Below are 19224 nucleotides of genomic sequence, written 5' to 3'. Positions count from 1 at the left end.
TGTGTGGCGAAAGGCTTTCTGTCCAACCAGCTGTCATTGCCAATACTCACAACTGTCATTGCTCTGTAAAAATGAATTAGTAACATTGTCCACGGTGGTGTTGGCTTATTCACTTTATTTGTCCCCAAGACGTTTACCATTGACATACACTGTTTTATTGATCCATCTTACCCAACGGAAGTTTGGTTGTGTCAATCTTGTGTAAAAGCTTTTAAGAGCAAACTGATGTTTTGCTGCTTTATATTTTTTATCCCTAAACCACCTTCAGTTAGCGCCAGTCACACGCAGTTTTCCCATGCTACCATGCAGATACAGACAATCCCAAGATACTGTATCAAAAGCTTCATAAAGTTTAGTTTGAGGATGGCAGCTTTCTAGTTTTCCTTTGTTTGCAACACTGAAATAGGTCTGGAGCATACATGAAGATGTCTGCTATGCATCTTGTCTTTACAAAGCCAGTTTGCTCTTGGTCCACCAAATTTTTAATTTTCATTTGGAGTCTTGCCGAGAGGACTTTTGTTACTAATTTAACTGGGTAATTTAACAGAGAGAATGAGAGATCGGTCGATATGAGTCCGGAGCGCAAGATTCTTTGTTTTTTTTAACTGCGCAATTACGGCCTGCTCTATATTCCTTTATTGCTTACAACCTGATCTCATGAACCACAGATTAGGTGCGTTCTTCAAATCATCATGCTACCTAACCAAATGTTCCATCAGCATCATAGGTGTAAAGATAATCCATGACACCATACTGCAGGCATCCTGACAATCCAAAGATGACCAAGAACTCATCACGACTTATATATGCCACAAGCATGCATCAGATCTGGTGAACTCTACTGATTGAGAGGTACCCACTCCAGCTCCAGGTCCACCTCCCCGGACTCGACGTTCTGTAGCTTCAACGAGACCTCCTGCTTCACCTTGCCATTGACGACATTGACGGGGCTGTCCCTGGCCAGCGCATTGTCCGGGGACTTGAGCCACTTGCCGATCTGCATGTCTGCAAGCAGGTCAGCGTCACCGAACGCAGTCGCTGCACTGATCATCGGCTGCAGGTCAATCTCAGCCTCGCCCATTTTGTCGTCCTTCGATAGCATGGCATGGTCAAACACTTGCTGGTTGCAAAAGGGATAAAAAGATTTTATGAGATGTCTTTATAAATGTAATTTTGAATCCAAAGTTTATGGTCAAGAAGTTTGTGCCAAGGAGTCTAACAAGCTTGAGAGGTCCATATTGCTGAGGAACTGACAGCTTAAGTTCTTCATTCCAAACAGGATTTAGATTACGTTTAACCACTGATGTCTTTGCTTTCTGCAGAGAACAATAGTGTCATCAATTAACACGAATACATGATCTGAAAGAGATGATGGTAAACAATCAGGAATCTATCTGACGAGGATTGCTCAAACTGGTGGAATGCAATACCTGCTGCCCTAGGATCAGTACAACATAGGGGTCACTACTTATCAGGTCTCTTACAGCTAATTTAGTCCCTCTTATTACTTTAACTTTTAGTATTCCAATAAACTCAACCATGCCAGCCTGCAAAATAAATAAACCAAACGATGCTAAAAAGGACATATTGCAAGTAAAATTGGCTATCTTATATGGCTAAATTTGTAATTTCAGATCAAGTCAAACACTGTTGAAACTTACAGAATGAGAAGCATTGCTGCCCAATATGTTTTCGAGAGTAGGTAGCCTCTAAAGAGCTCTTACTAGAAACTATCCGTAGGCTTGGCTTCAGAAATTCTTGCAACTCATACTTTGACCTGAGAGGTTGCAAAAACTAACAGCGTTCAGAAGATACCATATCAGGTAAAGGCTTTAATTGCATATAGGAAGCCCACTAATTTATACATTGGTGGGATGGCAAGATATTTAAAATGAACTTGTAAAAATGTAAATTAGCTACTCCATATTTCAAACTGAATGACTACCTATTCTCAGGTATAGTGGTTGGGACAAAGGACATCGCTTCTCACATTTCAAACTGAATACTAGGTAATGTTGTCAAAAACTGAAATTAATAACTCATTGCTAGAATTGCAATTTCTTGTAAGACTTCCCAAGCAAATATTTGCTTATATAAAAACTCGAGTGGCGGGGGAAAACCGCCCCCACGGCATTGCTTATCATGTGCCATTTACCTGATGAAATCAGCTCTCTCTTCCTGGCTAGAATCTGGATGTGGTTTGTGATAGCCCTCTGGAATAAATGCTTCATATATAGAATTGGCGTAAGAGTTTCCACCAACTTCTATCATCGAGTTAATTTCATCATCACTCCATTGATCTAGAGTGATTGACAAAACCTGTTTCAAGCAGATGTTTGTTTCAGTCAGAATTCATTCATACTACTGTGGTGCATAACAATCATGAACAAGGTGTTGTGTATTTCCTGTTGTGATTTTAAATGTATAGAAACATCTTGCCGTTCAAAATGTTCTTCTATTAATAAGCCTGCCGTAAAACTTACTGCAATATGAAAACCTCAATAACATACTATGATTGCAACAATTAACATTATTCTAGTTGCAATGAATGACCTTTGAAACATGTGTGCCAAGGCTTCTGTGAACACCAGAGCATTTTAGGCATATGAATACTCCAATGTTAGCCGATCTGCAGGTGCAAAGAAAGTTGTCGTGCAAGGAGTCAAGTAGTCAACAAATCAAAGATGTCGGTATAAGATTGACCACTAACTATACACAACACTGGGGCAGTGCAGAATTACCCAAAAAAATGACAACCAGGCTAATTCTAATACTGAGATATATGTCCCGGTGCTACTTCATATCAAGTCTTGACATGGGAGGACGTACTAGCAATTTGAAGTCAAGAGTACTTACGCCCATTTGGGATCAGGTGCACTGCAGTCAGCACATATGCGGTTATCGCTCTTGTGCAGCAACTCTCTGAGCTTCGTCATCTTATCTGAATTGGGGAGAGGAAACATGAGCCTTCGGAATTTACACTTGGGACTTTGGAGGCTAGACATAGACAATACGTGGACCAGAGAAACCGACATGAATTCGCTGCCGACACAGGAATGGATTTATGTTGACGTCGGCTTTCTATTTTTGTTAAAAAAAATGTTGACGCGGACTTGAGATTGTGTACATTACACATTGCACTGTCGATGTTTCCTTCTTCTTTTTTAAAGTTTATTGGTATACAGTACATGGTGTTTATGTGTTTTGCTGAATTTTGTAAATTCAATTAAATCCACAGCCCGATCACTGCAAAGTTCTTCGTCATGATGAAAAGGATCTAGATAAAATAATTAATTTAAAGTATTTGGTCATTCTCCAATTGAACCCAGCTTGTGACGGTAATCCCACGCCCAACGATAATAAAAATACTAATAATATCAAATCAAATATTGATCTGATTTAGATTTGTGCATTTTAGGCATGGTTTATCCATAACCCAAAACATACCCACATACTGGCCAAAAAAATAGGCGTGCTTACTACTGAAGAGCACCTCATTTGTATCGGTTCTTAAACCATACCAGTTATTGAACGAGTGCAAATCACATTGAAACCGACACGGATACTTGAAAGTGAAAATCTTTAATTACGAAGTTGTAGGTCTCGTTGAAACAAACAATTTTATATAAAGTTTGTGTCCATCCGAACCCATAGGCAAAAGTAGCCTATTATCCACCCGAAATTCAAATTACAAAAGCAGGAAAAATATCCTTGCCGCCTATTATCGAGAGCTGGGCTCTGTTACTCGTGTGGGGATGCACTGAAACACCCAGGAGATGGAGCATCTCATTGTTCTGGTCATTGCCTCATTGGATGGGGCGTCGATGGTGTGAGTGATCTGTGTCACTGTGGGTTAGAGTTGGATGAAAGAGCTTATCAGCATGAATTCACTTTGAAGGATGTGTCTACTCTGCCTTTTGTTTAACAATTGTACGCGAACATTATATTATATTGAAGAGAATTGTGCCACAGTACTTTGCCATCACCTGATACTTTTGTCTTTGCACAATCATTAATGTTTGACTTGGGACAAAAGTAGTATGCTTTTCATATTTCCAAACCACAGAAGTTATTGAGAATCAAAAATTTAAAACTTTGACAAAAAAGCAAGAACTTCAAGTATTTACAACCAAAGGGGCTGGGTGCTACGCGAATTCGAGAAAATGTGAAGAAGTTTACTTTCCTAGCAGATTGATGGTCTCTTTTAGAAAAAAGAAAAAGAAGAAACATTTTAACTCTTTTTTCTTCCCTCCCCTCTCTCCTAATTCGCTGAGCTTTGATGTAAACACATCACCCTCGCCTTCAATGGAAGTTTAGGTTGACCTAGCGCCTACCATAGTCCACAGCCCGTTCAAGGAGAGAAAAACTCATGAAACAAATTCCAAGGACCTGAATTCTGAACCACTGACATAAGTTGGATCTAAAACACACTGGATCAATTCAATTCTTTTGCTGTGTTATTTAACCAGTGGTTAAATTCAAATCCATGCCACATTTATCCTCTCCTAATGATCAAAGCCACTACCTACCTTCTGCTTTCTCTCCACTAGCTAGATTCCTAGTTCAACCTATCAAGTGACAAAATGTCCAGGTCATTCGTTCCCCATGATCTTCACAACCAGTGGACTTCTCACCTGATGGCTCCCATCAGACCAAACCATGGCGCCAAACGTGTAGCCCGTGACCGGGGCAGGGTTACTGATCGTGAATGTCACGTCGAACTCCTTCTCCTCGCCGGCTTCCCTGAATACCAGCATCGCCGGCGTCACCACCACGTGCACTCCTTCTGGCTCCTTGACGACGGTGGCCGTGTACGTCCCCGGCAGGCCGACGTTCCTGACCCTGCGCCGCACAATCGCGGTGGTACCGGCGTGGAGGCCGTGCGCGGTGATAGACGGGTAGTTGAGGTCCTGGAGCCTCATGGCGGCGGTGGGGCACACGAACGACCCACTGTTGAAGGTCCTCATGGCCGTCGCGTTGTACCCGAGCGCGCAGAGGAAGTCTAGGTAGTCGACGATGGACATGTCGTAGACGAGCCCCGGGTCCAGCGCCCGGTTCGGGAAGACGTGCCCGGCGCCGTAGCTGAACGGCGTCGCCGCCGCGTGGGACGAGTTCATGATCGGATTCCGTTCGGCGTCCAGGTCCGAGGCTGCGGCGAGAACACAAGCAGCTCAATTCGTTAGCTAGATGATTGGCGGCGATAGTGGCGTCGACGACGCCGGGGTGTTCGCCGTGAGCTTGGTTATTACCGCTCGTCATGATCGCCGACTTGATCGCGGCGGGGCTCCAGTCCCGGTGCAGGGTCTTGATCAGGCCGGCGATGCCGGACACGTGCGGGCACGACATGGACGTGCCGGACAGGACGTTGAACGCCACGCGGCGAAGGTCGTACGGCCGGTCCGTGGGCGCCGCCGCGCCGGTCCATGCGGCGATCACGCTCATCCCCGGCGCCGTGATGTCCGGCTGCGAACGTATCAATCCAGAGTGACATCAAGCTCAAGGTAAATCATGCATGAACAAGATAAGAGTTCGCGGCATAAAAAATCACCTTGAGGATCTCGGGGTTCACCGTGTTCGGCCCCTGAGATGAGAAATCAGCCATGACCGGCGCCGGCCTGATGCCGAGGATCGTCTTCCCCTTGATGACGAAGCCGGACGGGACACTTGCACAAACACACCCGGCTCATATCAACAGCAGTTTCGGCAAAGCAGTGGCGCTCTTTAGGAGTACTGAACATTTCTTTTGCAGAAAAGAAAGAAAAAAAATCGACCTTTTCTGACCAAGTTTTGCGCGACTAGCTAGTGGCTTACTTGCTGTTCTTGATGTAGTCCGAGAGAATGAGCCCGTCGTCGTACGAGATGTGCACCGCCGGGAGCACGTGCGGGTCGGCGTGGAGGTCGTTCCCGGAGACCTCGTCGTTGACGAGGATCATGGCGGCGCCGCCGGCGCGGCGCACGGCCTCGCCCTTCTCCACCCTCGTGATGGCCCCTCTCACGCACACCACGATCTTCCCCCTCGCCTTCTCCGGGTCCAGTGAACCCAGCAAGCACGCCTGGCTGCACACGCACGAATCAGTGGGTTTACTAACACTCATGGTAACAGGAAAAAATTCTTGCGTTCCAGAGAGCAGCATGATTTGTTCCTTACGCATCTTTCTGCGTGCTGCCAGGAGCTGTGGCTTCTGCGCCGTTGATAATGACGTAGAAGCCTCTCCCGTGCAGCCACCTCTCCGAGAGGCTCCGGCCCTGGAACAAGAGATCCATGGAAGAAATCAAGAACTCGCAGATGCTTGAGGTGAGCATGGTGCCGAGCAGAAAGCGCGCGCGCGCACCTGGATCCGCGTGCGGTTAAAGACGGCGAAGGCCGGGAACTCCCTGTCGGTGGAGCTCGCGGCGACGGTGAGGATCCACGGTGCGACGTTGGTGACGGTGCCGGGGTCCGGGCCGGAGTTGCTGGCGGAGCAGACGACGGTGACGCCGGCCTTGACGGCGTGGAGCGACCCGATGGCGACGGCGTCGTCGAGGTAGTCGGTGGCGTCGCCGCCGACGGAGGCCGAGATGACGTGCACGCCGTCGGCGATGGCGGCCTCGAAGCCCGCGAGCACGTCGGCGTCGAAGCACTCGCTGCCGTTGATGGGGCGGAAGCAGACGCGGTAGGCCGCGACGCGCGCGCGCGGGGCGCCGCCGCGCGCCGTGCCGCCGCCGTACCCGAACGCGGCCGCGCCGCGCACCGCGGCGCCCCCCGCCGTGGACAGCGTGTGCGTCCCGTGCCCATTCTCGTCGCGCGGCGTCTTGAGCGCGTCGTCGACGGGCTTGCCGGCGGCCGCCTCGTAGCCCTTGTTGAAGTAGCGCGCGCCGATGAGCTTGCTGGTGAACAAAAACAGGTGGATCAACCGACCAGCACGATCAGCTAGCCACCTGCGTTGCGCGTTGATCTGACTGCAAACATCTGTGAGCAGAACCGACCTGTTGCAATGGAAGGTGGCGTCGTGCTCGTTCTGGCAGATGCCCTTCCAGTCGTCCGGGATCGGCCCCATTTCGCCCTCGCCGAAGCTCTTGGACTCCGGCCACACGCCTTCATCAACATCGAGAGAGAAAAAAAAAACAAGATCAAATGATCAGCTGCAACTCGCAATGTGTTTCTGACGACGAACTATGTGTACTTACCTGAGTCGAGGTTCCCGATGATGGTGTCCTCGCCGTACCTGGCCGTCTCCCAGGCAGACCACGGCGGGACGTCGCCGTTCCTCTCGAGCCTCATGAACTGCCACGACCTCGTCGTCTGCAGCTTTCGGCCCCTGTTCGGGAACACCGACACCACGCCGGGGTACTCTGAAATACACGCTCATGTGAATCAAGAACCAAAAAGTTTCAGAAGAAGGTCGTGACGATGGCCAGTAGTGGGCGGCGCACTCACTCGCGATCTCGGCGGCGTCGCCGGGCTCGAGGGTGGCGGCGAAGCCGTTGATGTGCTTGGTGTACGAGTAGAAGATGGCCTCGCGCGCCTTCTCCCTGCTGCATTGCATCGCGTCGTGGCCACGCATCGACAAGGTTGGTCAGCGAGTTCCAGCTCTTTCCGACCTCAAGAAACGAATGGAGCAGTAATGGAAGCGTGGACGGCACTTACTCCCCCAGGACGGCGCCGAGGAGGTCGCGGTGCGCGTCGGCGGCCCTCCGGGACGCCTCCTCCGGCGACAACACGCCGTCGCGCCGCGAGTGGTCGCCGAGGTACACCACGTACGCCGCCGCCGCCTTCCCGGAAACCTCAGTAGCCGCCGCCAGGCTCATCAGCAGTGAGAAGAGCAAGACGAGGAGGACGGCGGGGCGCGTGGATCCACTGGCCTCCATTGTCCGCACGACAGACAGGGACTGGTCGAGGGAGATCAAGGGCCGATGCGGGCGCGGCCAAGTCCAAGGAGCAGTGCGCGTCAGTCCAGGCTCCCGGGCTCGCGCTTATAAAGGAGGAGGTGGGGCGAGTGGGGGTGGGGTCGGGGGAGGCGGCGGACTCCGTCTCACTCCCAGGCCCGCCAGCGCGAGCGAGCCATCCGCGACGGCGGTTTCACCAGATCTGACGGGCATCGGCTACGGCCCGGTCGTGACCGCGAACTGCGGCATGGCTGCGAGGATTGGTCGGAAAGAGCGCCGCCGCCCCGTGCGACGGAGGATGCGTTTGGCTGGACACGTGTCGCGCGTGTAGTAACGACTCGATCCCTCGTGTTCGTGCAGATGGACTCGTGGACTCTCTCACTCTGATAGCTCAGGCTTCGACTCCGCCGATCCATCGGTGTGGAGGGCCAAGCGGATGAGTGTCTGACATCATGATTGAGCGATTTGTCCATTTTGTTAAGGGTAAAGTCCATATTTCAACCTCCAACTACGACGTTCGTCCGATTTTCATCTTCGAAATGCAAAACCAGACATCTTGTACCCTTAATTGTTCAAAACCGGACAAAATACACTCTCAACCCAAACCACCCTGGTTTTGATACGATGTGGCAGATGGTTTTGACAAATCATCCCTTAACAGTAGGGCCCACATGTCAAACTTATCTTCTCCACCTTCTCCACCATGCCGGCGATGCCTCATGCTCCGTTCCAGCACCACCTCTGACACCTCCTGCACGGATTGCCGGTGCTTGGCCGCCGGCGATGAAAAGCCCGGCGGGGGCGAGTGGCGTCCCGGTGGGCAGCGCAGCTTGAAGAACGCCGGACCTAGTTGTGACGAGCGAACCGGCTCCTGGAACGGGCACGAAGGTCGACCACCACCCGCCGTTGCCCCAACCGCTAGCGACGTCGGTGGCAGGAGTAAGGACCCCGCGCCTTGGTCCAGTCGTTCGCATGGACAGGCAGCTCGGGACTGGCCTCACGCCGGATGATGACGGAGCGGGGGTGGGGACGGGACCTGTCCGGCGGCCTCAGAGGGAGATCGTGGAGCAATCGTGGTTGGCCGTGACACCCTCTCTGGCGGCGGCCAGCGCGTCCGGCCTCCTCCTAGAGTCGGCGTGGCTATCTAGCATGGGACCCCATGGACCGAGATAGGGTGCGGGACGCCGTCCGCACCCAACTCGGCCTCGACGGCCACGCGCCTGGGGGGAGGGGAGCACAGGAGCGCGTCGCGGTAGGAGAGCGTGGAGGCCTCACCGTCGGAGGGGGTAGCATCCTTCCAGCAAAGCTGCATGCCGCCATCGCTGGAGGAAGAAGCGGGCGGGGGTCGTGGTGGCCAGGTGCGGGCGGGATTCCGGCGAGAGGGGACTATGAGGGCAAGGGGAGGAGGGGGTGAAGGGGCGCATCTCGGAGGTGGTCACCAGGCCCGGGTGGGTCACCGGCGAGCGACAGCCGTGAGGGCCTATAGGGGAGGAGAGGGTGGGAGGGGATGGCCATACCTTGACACATCCAACTTTCCCACCTCACCCAGTCAACTCAGTGAGGAGTGTTACATAGATAGGTGATGTGGATTAAAACTAGGAAGGATTTGGGTTGATGGTGTATATTGTCTGGTTTTGAATAGTTGAGAGTTTTGAATAGTTGAGGGTGCAGGATGTTTGGTTTTGCAGTTCAAGGATGAAAATCGGACGAACGTGATAGTTGGAGGTTGAAATATGGACTTTTTCCTTTTGTTAATACCTTGTGGTTCGAATCAAGTATGTAGGCTATGGTAGGATCCAAAATTTGGAAACACAGTTTGGGTCCTAAAGTTTCAAAATTTGATTTAAAAATATGTTCAGTTGAAAAGTTTGTTCTTCGGTTCGTATTTGCTTGTTGCATTGTTTCTTTCCTTTGGTCAGGCAAGAAGGGAAAAATTGTTAATAAGGAGTATGCTTCTTGCTAATGTGTGACAGGGGATAACAGGTTTCGCAATTGGAAGAATACTCCTTATCAGAACTAAATTATCAGAACTAAATTTTGAGGAATTATGGCAGTTCCAATGTGTCCTGTTCAGACCTACTCTCTAGCAAATGAATAAAATTTGTTCCAGCGGTTTCTGCATATTAATTCCTTATTTTCAGGATATGCATCATCTAACATTGTGACGAAAAAACTAGAATGGAAGGTGTAAGATCATGTCAGCATTTCCTTACCTACCTATAGCTCGTTGGCATTTTCTTGTTACCTATTCCAATGAAACACACATAATAAAAGGCATCACTTAGAACTCAAATTTGAATTACTACAACCATTGCCATGCACATCCATGCTAGTTTGACAAACATCAAAGCTAGGAGACAGCATAAGTATGCAGTTTGATGAATATAATCATCTTCATGAAGTCCACTACCCATGGCTGAATGCACACCATAACAATTACATCTTGACCGTGCTAAAATACATAAAAGGTTGTTGACAACCAAATTTGGCACAATTCAGATTTGCTGGACAATCTAGGCAAACCGTCATGACAAGTCATATAAACCAGTCAGACAAGTCTTGATAACATTATCAAATTATAAATTGGACTGCACCATTGCATAGATCTCGTTGAGACAATCGAAATTCATATATAGAACGTCCAATTTGGAGTCCGAACGAGAAAATTATGGCTCTAGGAAGACCTGCACCTGGGTCTGACGGACCGGTCCGGAGGCGGTAAGACAGGTTGGAGGGCCGATCAGGCCGGTCTTAACAGGCCAATCCGAGTTGGGATTTATATTTTGACACATGCTTTGTATAAGTTTCGACTTCTGTTAGGTTCAGACCTTCCCCTATGTATGTATGTATGTATGTATGTATGTATGTATGTATGTATGTATGTATGTATGTATGTATGAAGGGTCACGGCCAATTGAGATACATCCAAGCGAACAAATCTACGATGCACCTACTTTTTACCTCTAAATCCTAAATCTATCTTCAAACATCTCTTGCTGTCATTCATCTACTGATCTCCACAATCATAGATGGCATCCTAGGCTTGCTGGTCGACCTTAGGCACGTCGGCGATGTCCACACCCTAACGGGGTCCCTCTCAGGCGAGAGCTTCGACGACCTTTTCTAGTTTGCTTGTAAACTAGTCGTTCTTCGTCATGTAAGTATGTTGGTTACCCTTTGCTGGTTTACTCATAAACCTAGCCATCCTCCATTATGTAAGTGTGGTTATTATCCTCCTCGGGCGATCCAATTCCAGCGAAGCCCGAGGGAATTGGCCTGATTGGTCCTTGAAACCGGTCTGAACAGTCATCGCAGACTCACAGCTATCCGATCCTTTTGCGACCCACGCGTTCTAGTGCATTCCGTGTGTTGACAGGATTTCGTGCCAACATACTTTTTGGTGACTCCACCAGGGAACGAGAATCTGGCTATCATGGCCGATCTATCAAACTCTAGCAGTATTAGCAGTATGATGGCACTTGAAGGATTACACGAAGAACCACGCAAGGGTGTCCATGAGACATTGTTTCCTCACTGTTATCGGGTAGCGGAACAAGGTATCATCATGATGAAGATATCTGCCATCGACGAGTTGAGGATGTACATCTACCAAAGCAGTAAGTCCATAGCTAACTTTATAAGTGGTTTGCTTAATTTTGTTGATGATCGGATTAATTTTGTAGATCCAATCCCGTTATTCAAAAATCGGCTATTGAAAAGCCGGCTAATAATTCTTGCGAAAATTTGCCAACTTATGATGTTGCTGGTGAAGATACAATTCGGTCGTTTCAAGCAGAAATTGTTGACCTAAACCTCCTAGTGAGAGCATAGAAAGTGTATCCAGTGCTTCTACGCTCGGGCAACAAGACAAAGATAAAGGGGCCAGTTGTGATAAAACCGGTCCGACGGGTTTCAAGACCAGTCTGATCTCTTTGTTCGAGGTTTCCAAAAATAAATCCAAACAAAGATGGTGAAACCTAAAAAACCTAAGATTGGTATTTGGAAGACAATTGAAGTCAAAGGTCGTAGAAAGCATCAAAAGGAAAAGTCGAAGCCTGTTCATGGAGAGCTTCCGGCTAAGTCCCAAAACCAAAACAATGTCAAGGATGCTAGTCGGCCTAAAAGTTCCAAGCAAGCAAAATCTACTCCAAGACAGCGATTCCATGGTCAGGATCGACAATGGAATTATTCTCCTATGACAATACTATTTCCATTACATGGATCGCATATGCCTATGCCATGTGGGCCTCATTGTAGCATGCTTTATTCTTGTCCATCATGGTATTATAATCTATGTATACCGCCTCTTTCTAGATATCTATGTCCAGATTATATTATCTACAGGGAGCCGGTAATTAGTTAACCATCACCTATAAATGATGACCATTTTGATCAAAGAATTCGGCGCATAAGGTGATTAAGCAAGTCTATCATGACAAAAAAGATGGTAGATTAAATAAAAATTCAGATTTGACATTAGATATAAAAAATCCGATTATCGATGAAACTTCGGCTAGTTCTGCGGATCAAATTGTCCATAATGATGAGCTTGTTTCGAGTGAGGACGTAGTTGAACAAGAGATAAGTTCGGCTGGGGGGCAAGACCAAAAGAAAAGTGCCGGATCTGCAAAGACCTGTCTGACCGGTCCTGAAACCAATCCGACCGGTCCATCTGGGGATTTTGGGAACAACCCCAAAACTAAGAAGAAGAAGAAGAAGAGTTACTACATAAGTACTAGAAGATGGCTAAGCAAAAGCAAAACAGTAGGTTTGAGGACAACCAAAGGAGGAATTCTTCCTCACCAAAGAAGCATCAACGGTCTTATTGGTCTTCATCGTTTATTCCGTCGATGCATGAGCCATGAACTTCATATTCAGGTATATCCGATTTTAATCTATGGTTTTAGTATAATCCTTGGTTGCCGTGTTATAAATACCAACATCCTACTTATGCTTCACAAAGGAGCCATGATTTATATGATCGGCCACCATGGCCGCATCAAGATTTCTGTTGGTAAATATGTTTAAATGATACAGCAGTCGAAATATTTTCTTCATACATATTCATACATTTATACTTAGTAAAATCTTATTTCGGCTACATTAGCATGCATAGCGAGTATAGAGAAGCAACTTATGGCTGATGTATTGCCATCATTGTCTTTAGACAATTTTAGTCTAGAAGTTTATTTTTAGCATGAAATCTTTGCTTAAAAATAGGGAGGCATATATTGACGATCAAAATTGGCACGGCTATGCAGACCGACTAGACCGGTTTGCACAAACCGGTTTGGATGACTTTGCTAAAATGTAAATTTGACTTCACCATTGCATAGCTCTTGTCGAGACGATCAAAATACACATATAGAACGTCCGATTTGGAGTTCGGATGAGAGAGTTATGACTTTAAAAAAACTTGACCCAGACCGCACCGGTCAGACTGGTTTTGACAGCCTAATCCGAATTAGGAGTTGTATTTTGACACATGATTTGTATAAGATTCGACTTTTAATGGTGTAAGACCTTCCCTCCCTATAAATATATAAATATAACGGGATACGGCCGATTGAGAGTATCCAATTGATCAAAATCAAATCAATCTTTTACTTTTTACCTTCTTCAAACCATGATTTTTCCAATCCCGATATGCTATTCTTCCTTCGTCTCTATGGCGTTTGAGGGCACTCTAAATGCCCTACCGATCCTAGGGCAATCCAAGGTGCGCCTGCCCCGACAGGTCTCTCCCGGGCGAGCTTTTGTTGGATTTTCATTGGGTTACCCGGACAAGACCGGCCTGACCGGTCCACCATACCGGTCTGACCGGTACGCGCAGCGGCGCCGCAAGGTACGCCCCTACATACTGCACATTCAGTGCTCGGTATTCGACGCGACATGTTTTCACGTCAATACTAATTCATGGTGATAAGCTCTTTCATCCAACTCTAACCCACAGCTACACAGATCAGTCGCACCATCGACGCCCCATCCAATGACCAGAGCAATAAGCATTTCATGGGTGTTTCAGTGCATCCCCACACGAGTAACAGAGCCCAGCCCTCGATAATTGGCGGCAAAGATAGTTGTCCCGAGGGGTATTTGCATTTTTACCCCTGCTTTGAAGTGTAATTATAGTTTTGCCCTTATTTTTCCAACAGTATGATTTTGCCCTTTATTTTTCATAAGTCAATGCGATTTTACCCCTAGTCAACAGTCAAAACAGAGGCAAATACGGGAAGACCAATAGCAAAATCGCAATGACTTGTAAAAAATAAAAGGCAAAATCACACAGTTAAAAAAATAAAGGTAAAACCGCAATTGCACTTCAAAGGAGGGGCAAGAACAAGAAAAACCTTTTTTGAATTTTGTAATTTGAATTTAGAATTGTACTCGAACATTTGTAACTTTTGCATATGGATCCGATAGAGACAAACTTTATATATAAATTTTGTAATAAAGTTTTTTACTTTTAAGTATCAGTGTCGGTTTTTATTGTGCTTTGCGCTTGTTCCATAACATGGATAGACCATGCCTAAAATGCACAGTTCTAAATCAGACCAATATTTGATTTGATGTTATTAGTATTATTATTATCCTTGGGCGTGGGGTTACCGACACACGCTGGGTTCAATTGGACAATGACCAACTACTTTAAATTAATTACCTTATCTAGATCCTTTTCAGCATGATGAAGAACTTGGCAGTGATCCGGCTGTCGAGTTAATTGACTTCAAAAAATTCAGCAAAACACATAAACACCATGTAATGCAGAACTATAAACTTAGAAAAAAAAGAAGGAAACATTCGACAGTGCAATGTGTAATGTACTCAATCTCATGTCCTTGTCAGCATTATTTTCAACAAAAAAAAAGTCGACGTCAACATAAATCCATTCCTGTGTCGGCAGCGCACTCATGCCGGTTTCTCTGGTCCACGTATTGTCTATGGCTAACCTCCAAAGTCCCATGCGTAAATTCCGAAGGCTGGTAGGCGACCAACAGAGGCCCCCGTGCCGTGCTCTGCTCTACTCATGGCAGACCGTCGCCTTGGAAGACGCGGGGGAGGAATTCTGGAGATCTAAACCCCGGCACGCAGCCAGGAGAACCGGGAGCTACAGTTCGCCATCAAATCCACTTCTTGCCGCTTCAGGAATTGGGGAATTCTTCTCAGTCGCATCTTGATTTCTTGGTCAGAGCCCTCTTCATTCTGCGCGAAGATAGCCTCGTGGTTGTTTACTTGTTTCCAATCGCTTCTGCAGTGTCGAGTGACATTTGTGGAGCTGGAGGCCAGAGCTTCGCGGCGGCGCCGGCGAAGATGAGCAGCGGAGACGGTGCTAAGAGCAGGAGGGCTGCCTCAGGTGATGCGAAGCTGCATTGACTTTCTTACGGCCTTACCCGTCTTCAGAACTGCACTGTTCCCTTGCCGCGCCTGAAACTGAAAGCAATTTCTTGGATGAAGCGGAGTTGAACTGAGGAAGATTCACATTTTTGTTCAGTGATGCTTACCTTAGTGTGTTTACTTGAACATCAATTGCTAATCAGAGACAAAGCCATACGGTTTCTTAGCATTTGCTACTTGTTCTAACAGTTTGTTCAGATCCATTGTGGGCTTGTCACACATTGTATTGTAGCTCACACATTATATTTGTTCAGATAAGATGACGAAGCTCAGAGAGTTGCTGCACAAGAGCGATAACCGCATATGTGCTGACTGCAGTGCACCTGATCCCAAATGGGCGTAAGTACTCTTGACTTCAAATTGCTAGTACGTCCTCCCATGTCAAGACTTGATATGAAGTAGCACCGGGACATATATCTCAGTATTAGAATTAGCCTGGTTGTCATTTTTTTGGGTAATTCTGCACTGCCCCAGTGTTGTGTATAGTTAGTGGTCAATCTTATACCGACATCTTTGATTTGTTGACTACTTGACTCCTTGCACGACAACTTTCTTTGCACCTGCAGATCGGCTAACATTGGAGTATTCATATGCCTAAAATGCTCTGGTGTTCACAGAAGCCTTGGCACACATGTTTCAAAGGTCATTCATTGCAACTAGAATAATGTTAATTGTTGCAATCATAGTATGTTATTGAGGTTTTCATATTGCAGTAAGTTTTACGGCAGGCTTATTAATAGAAGAACATTTTGAACGGCAAGATGTTGCTATACATTTAAAATCACAACAGGAAATACACAACACCTTGTTCATGATTGTTATGCACCACAGTAGTATGAATGAATTCTGACTGAAACAAACATCTGCTTGAAACAGGTTTTGTCAATCACTCTAGATCAATGGAGTGATGATGAAATTAACTCGATGATAGAAGTTGGTGGAAACTCTTACGCCAATTCTATATATGAAGCATTTATTCCAGAGGGCTATCACAAACCGCATCCAGATTCTAGCCAGGAAGAGAGAGCTGATTTCATCAGGTAAATGGCACATGATAAGCAATGCCGTGGGGGCGGTTTTCCCCCGCCACTCGAGTTTTTATATAAGCAAATATTTGCTTGGGAAGTCTTACAAGAAATTGCAATTCTAGCAATGAGTTATTAATTTCAGTTTTTGACAACATTACCTAGTATTCAGTTTGAAATGTGAGAAGCGATGTCCTTTGTCCCAACCACTATACCTGAGAACAGGTAGTCATTCAGTTTGAAATATGGAGTAGCTAATTTACATTTTTACAAGTTCATTTTAAATATCTTGCCATCCCACCAATGTATAAATTAGTGGGCTTCCTATATGCAATTAAAGCCTTTACCTGATATGGTATCTTCTGAACGCTGTTAGTTTTTGCAACCTCTCAGGTCAAAGTATGAGTTGCAAGAATTTCTGAAGCCAAGCCTACGGATAGTTTCTAGTAAGAGCTCTTTAGAGGCTACCTACTCTCGAAAACATATGGGCAGCAATGCTTCTCATTCTGTAAGTTTCAACAGTGTTTGACTTGATCTGAAATTACAAATTTAGCCATATAAGATAGCCAATTTTACTTGCAATATGTCCTTTTTAGCATCGTTTGGTTTATTTATTTTGCAGGCTGGCATGGTTGAGTTTATTGGAATACTAAAAGTTAAAGTAATAAGAGGGACTAAATTAGCTGTAAGAGACCTGATAAGTAGTGACCCCTATGTTGTACTGATCCTAGGGCAGCAGGTATTGCATTTCACCAGTTTGAGCAATCCTCGTCAGATAGATTCCTGATTGTTTACCCTCATCTCTTTCAGATCATGTATTCGTGTTAATTGATGACACTATTGTTCTCTGCAGAAAGCAAAGACATCAGTGGTTAAACGTAATCTAAATCCTGTTTGGAATGAAGAACTTAAGCTGTCAGTTCCTCAGCAATATGGACCTCTCAAGCTTGTTAGACTCCTTGGCACAAACTTCTTGACCATAAACTTTGGATTCAAAATTACATTTATAAAGACATCTCATAAACTCTTTTTATCCCTTTTGCAACCAGCAAGTGTTTGACCATGACATGCTATCGAAGGACGACAAAATGGGCGAGGCTGAGATTGACCTGCAGCCGATGATTAGTGCAGCGACTGCGTTCGGTGACGCTGACCTGCTTGCAGACATGCAGATCGGCAAGTGGCTCAAGTCCCCGGACAATGCGCTGGCCAGGGACAGCCCCGTCAATGTCGTCAATGGCAAGGTGAAGCAGGAGGTCTCGTTGAAGCTACAGAACGTCGAGTCCGGGGAGGTGGACCTGGAGCTGGAGTGGATACCTCTCAATCAGTAGAATTCACCAGATCTGATGCATGCTTGTGGCATATATAAGTCGTGATGAGTTCTTGGTCATCTTTGGATTGTCAGGATGCCTGCAGTATGGTGTCATGGAGTATCTTTACACCTGTGATGCTGATGGAACATTTGGTTAGGTAGCATGATGACTTGAAGAACGCACCTAATCTGTGGTTCATGAGATCAGGTTGTAAGCAATAAAGGAATATAGAGCAGGCCGTAATTGCGCAGTTAAAAAAAACAAAGAATCTTGCGCTCCGGACTCATATCGACCGATCTCTCATTCTCTCTGTTAAATTACCCAGTTAAATTAGTAACGAAAGTCCTCTCGGCAAGACTCCAAATGAAAATTAAAAATTTGGTGGACCAAGAGCAAACTGGCTTTGTAAAGACAAGATGCATAGCAGACATCTTCATGTATGCTCCAGACCTATTTCAGTGTTGCAAACAAAGGAAAACTAGAAAGCTGCCATCCTCAAACTAAACTTTATGAAGCTTTTGATACAGTATCTTGGGATTGTCTGTATCTGCATGGTAGCATGGGAAAACTGCGTGACTGGCGCTAACTGAAGGTGGTTTAGGGATAAAAAATATAAAGCAGCAAAACATCAGTTTGCTCTTAAAAGTTTTTACACAAGATTGACACAACCAAACTTCCGTTGGGTAAGATGGATCAATAAAACAGTGTATGTCAATGGTAAACGTCTTGGGGACAAATAAAGTGAATAAGCCAACACCACCGTGGATAATGTTACTAATTCATTTTTACAGAGCAATGACAGTTGTGAGTATTGGCAATGACAGCTGGTTGGACAGAAAGCCTTTCGCCACACAATATCCTCACCTATACTCACATGTGACAACCGACAATATCTCAGTGGCTGAATGTAAGATCGATGGAGGGTGGCAAATCAGAACAAGACAACTCACATCACAAGGTGCAGAAGTTCTAAATAAATTCAATATAAGACAAAGTGCAACGTTCATTGATTAATTAATATAAAGTTTAGTGACTTGTGACATACTTCATTGTTTGCTTCATTGTTGTGATGTTCTACCGAGCTTTCTGCAAACTTAATCGATTGATACTCCAAATTAGGCTCCTTATCTTAAACTGAATTGAATGCTTCCATAGCACAAATTGTGAATTTGACCATGAGGTCATCATAGTACAACTCTCGATGTCCAGGCATTGTGGGCGGTGGCTTATAGGTGCTGAAGGTTGAGGATGCACAAAAAGACTAAGATAAAATCCTTAAGTAAATAGATTCCATAATAGAGCTCACTAGACCACAGAGATACAAATTAAAACGGGTTCAAGGCTTCAAGCTGAGAAATGATAATACCGGAAAAGGAAGGGCATGTTCAATTACCAACCTTAGTGGAGAGAAGTACACAGCAGGTGGGGGACATGATGATGGAGATGCTGGAGAATAAGGCTCTGCCACAAGGATGCTACTGTTTTCTGGCCTGCTACACCAATCATGAGCCACAATTGCTTGTCAGTTATCAGTTAGGAAAGATCTAGTCAAATAGTGCAGGTTGCAAGTTGAAGTGATCGAGCAGGATAGAGCTAATTTCCCTAACAATGGTATGCTTGTAACT

At 46.1% G+C, this 19224-nt stretch overlaps 3 protein-coding genes across 6 annotated transcripts; 1 reads left to right on the top strand and 2 right to left on the bottom strand.

Annotated features, from left to right (window-relative positions):
- Positions 1-570: 570 nt before the first annotated feature.
- LOC112889747 (ADP-ribosylation factor GTPase-activating protein AGD12-like) lies at positions 571-2963 on the bottom strand. Its single transcript, XM_025956516.1, has 7 exons — positions 2857-2963; positions 2554-2629; positions 2156-2319; positions 1662-1777; positions 1431-1573; positions 1221-1316; positions 571-1120 (listed from the first exon to the last, which is right to left on the bottom strand). Exons 1-7 carry the CDS (start codon positions 2961-2963, stop codon positions 839-841), a joined length of 984 nt encoding a protein of 327 aa, XP_025812301.1. The 3' UTR covers positions 571-838.
- A 1629-nt stretch (positions 2964-4592) lies between these two features.
- LOC112889178 (subtilisin-like protease SBT5.3) lies at positions 4593-7848 on the bottom strand. Its single transcript, XM_025955667.1, has 10 exons — positions 7628-7848; positions 7418-7515; positions 7168-7332; positions 6967-7075; positions 6333-6867; positions 6149-6246; positions 5812-6057; positions 5549-5663; positions 5250-5463; positions 4593-5149 (listed from the first exon to the last, which is right to left on the bottom strand). Exons 1-10 carry the CDS (start codon positions 7846-7848, stop codon positions 4593-4595), a joined length of 2358 nt encoding a protein of 785 aa, XP_025811452.1.
- A 6965-nt stretch (positions 7849-14813) lies between these two features.
- LOC112891102 (ADP-ribosylation factor GTPase-activating protein AGD12-like) lies at positions 14814-17856 on the top strand. Of its 4 annotated transcripts, none has more exons than XM_025958034.1 (9): positions 14815-14980; positions 15122-15220; positions 15516-15600; positions 15828-15903; positions 16138-16301; positions 16680-16810; positions 16907-17025; positions 17140-17235; positions 17336-17856. In XM_025958034.1, exons 2-9 carry the CDS (start codon positions 15178-15180, stop codon positions 17615-17617), a joined length of 996 nt encoding a protein of 331 aa, XP_025813819.1. In that variant the 5' UTR covers positions 14815-14980; positions 15122-15177; the 3' UTR covers positions 17618-17856. The 4 variants fall into 4 exon arrangements, with proteins under 4 accessions (XP_025813818.1, XP_025813819.1, XP_025813820.1 ...); XM_025958035.1 differs by having other exon boundaries at positions 14815-15051; positions 16680-16794; positions 16909-17025; XM_025958032.1 differs by having other exon boundaries at positions 14818-15051.
- Positions 17857-19224: the final 1368 nt, after the last annotated feature.

Source organism: Panicum hallii, chromosome 4 (assembly GCF_002211085.1).
Source record: "Panicum hallii strain FIL2 chromosome 4, PHallii_v3.1, whole genome shotgun sequence".
NCBI lineage: Eukaryota > Viridiplantae > Streptophyta > Magnoliopsida > Poales > Poaceae > Panicum > Panicum hallii.
The sequence above is the reverse complement of the archived record's forward strand: the minus strand, read 5'-3'. Positions and strand labels throughout refer to the sequence as shown.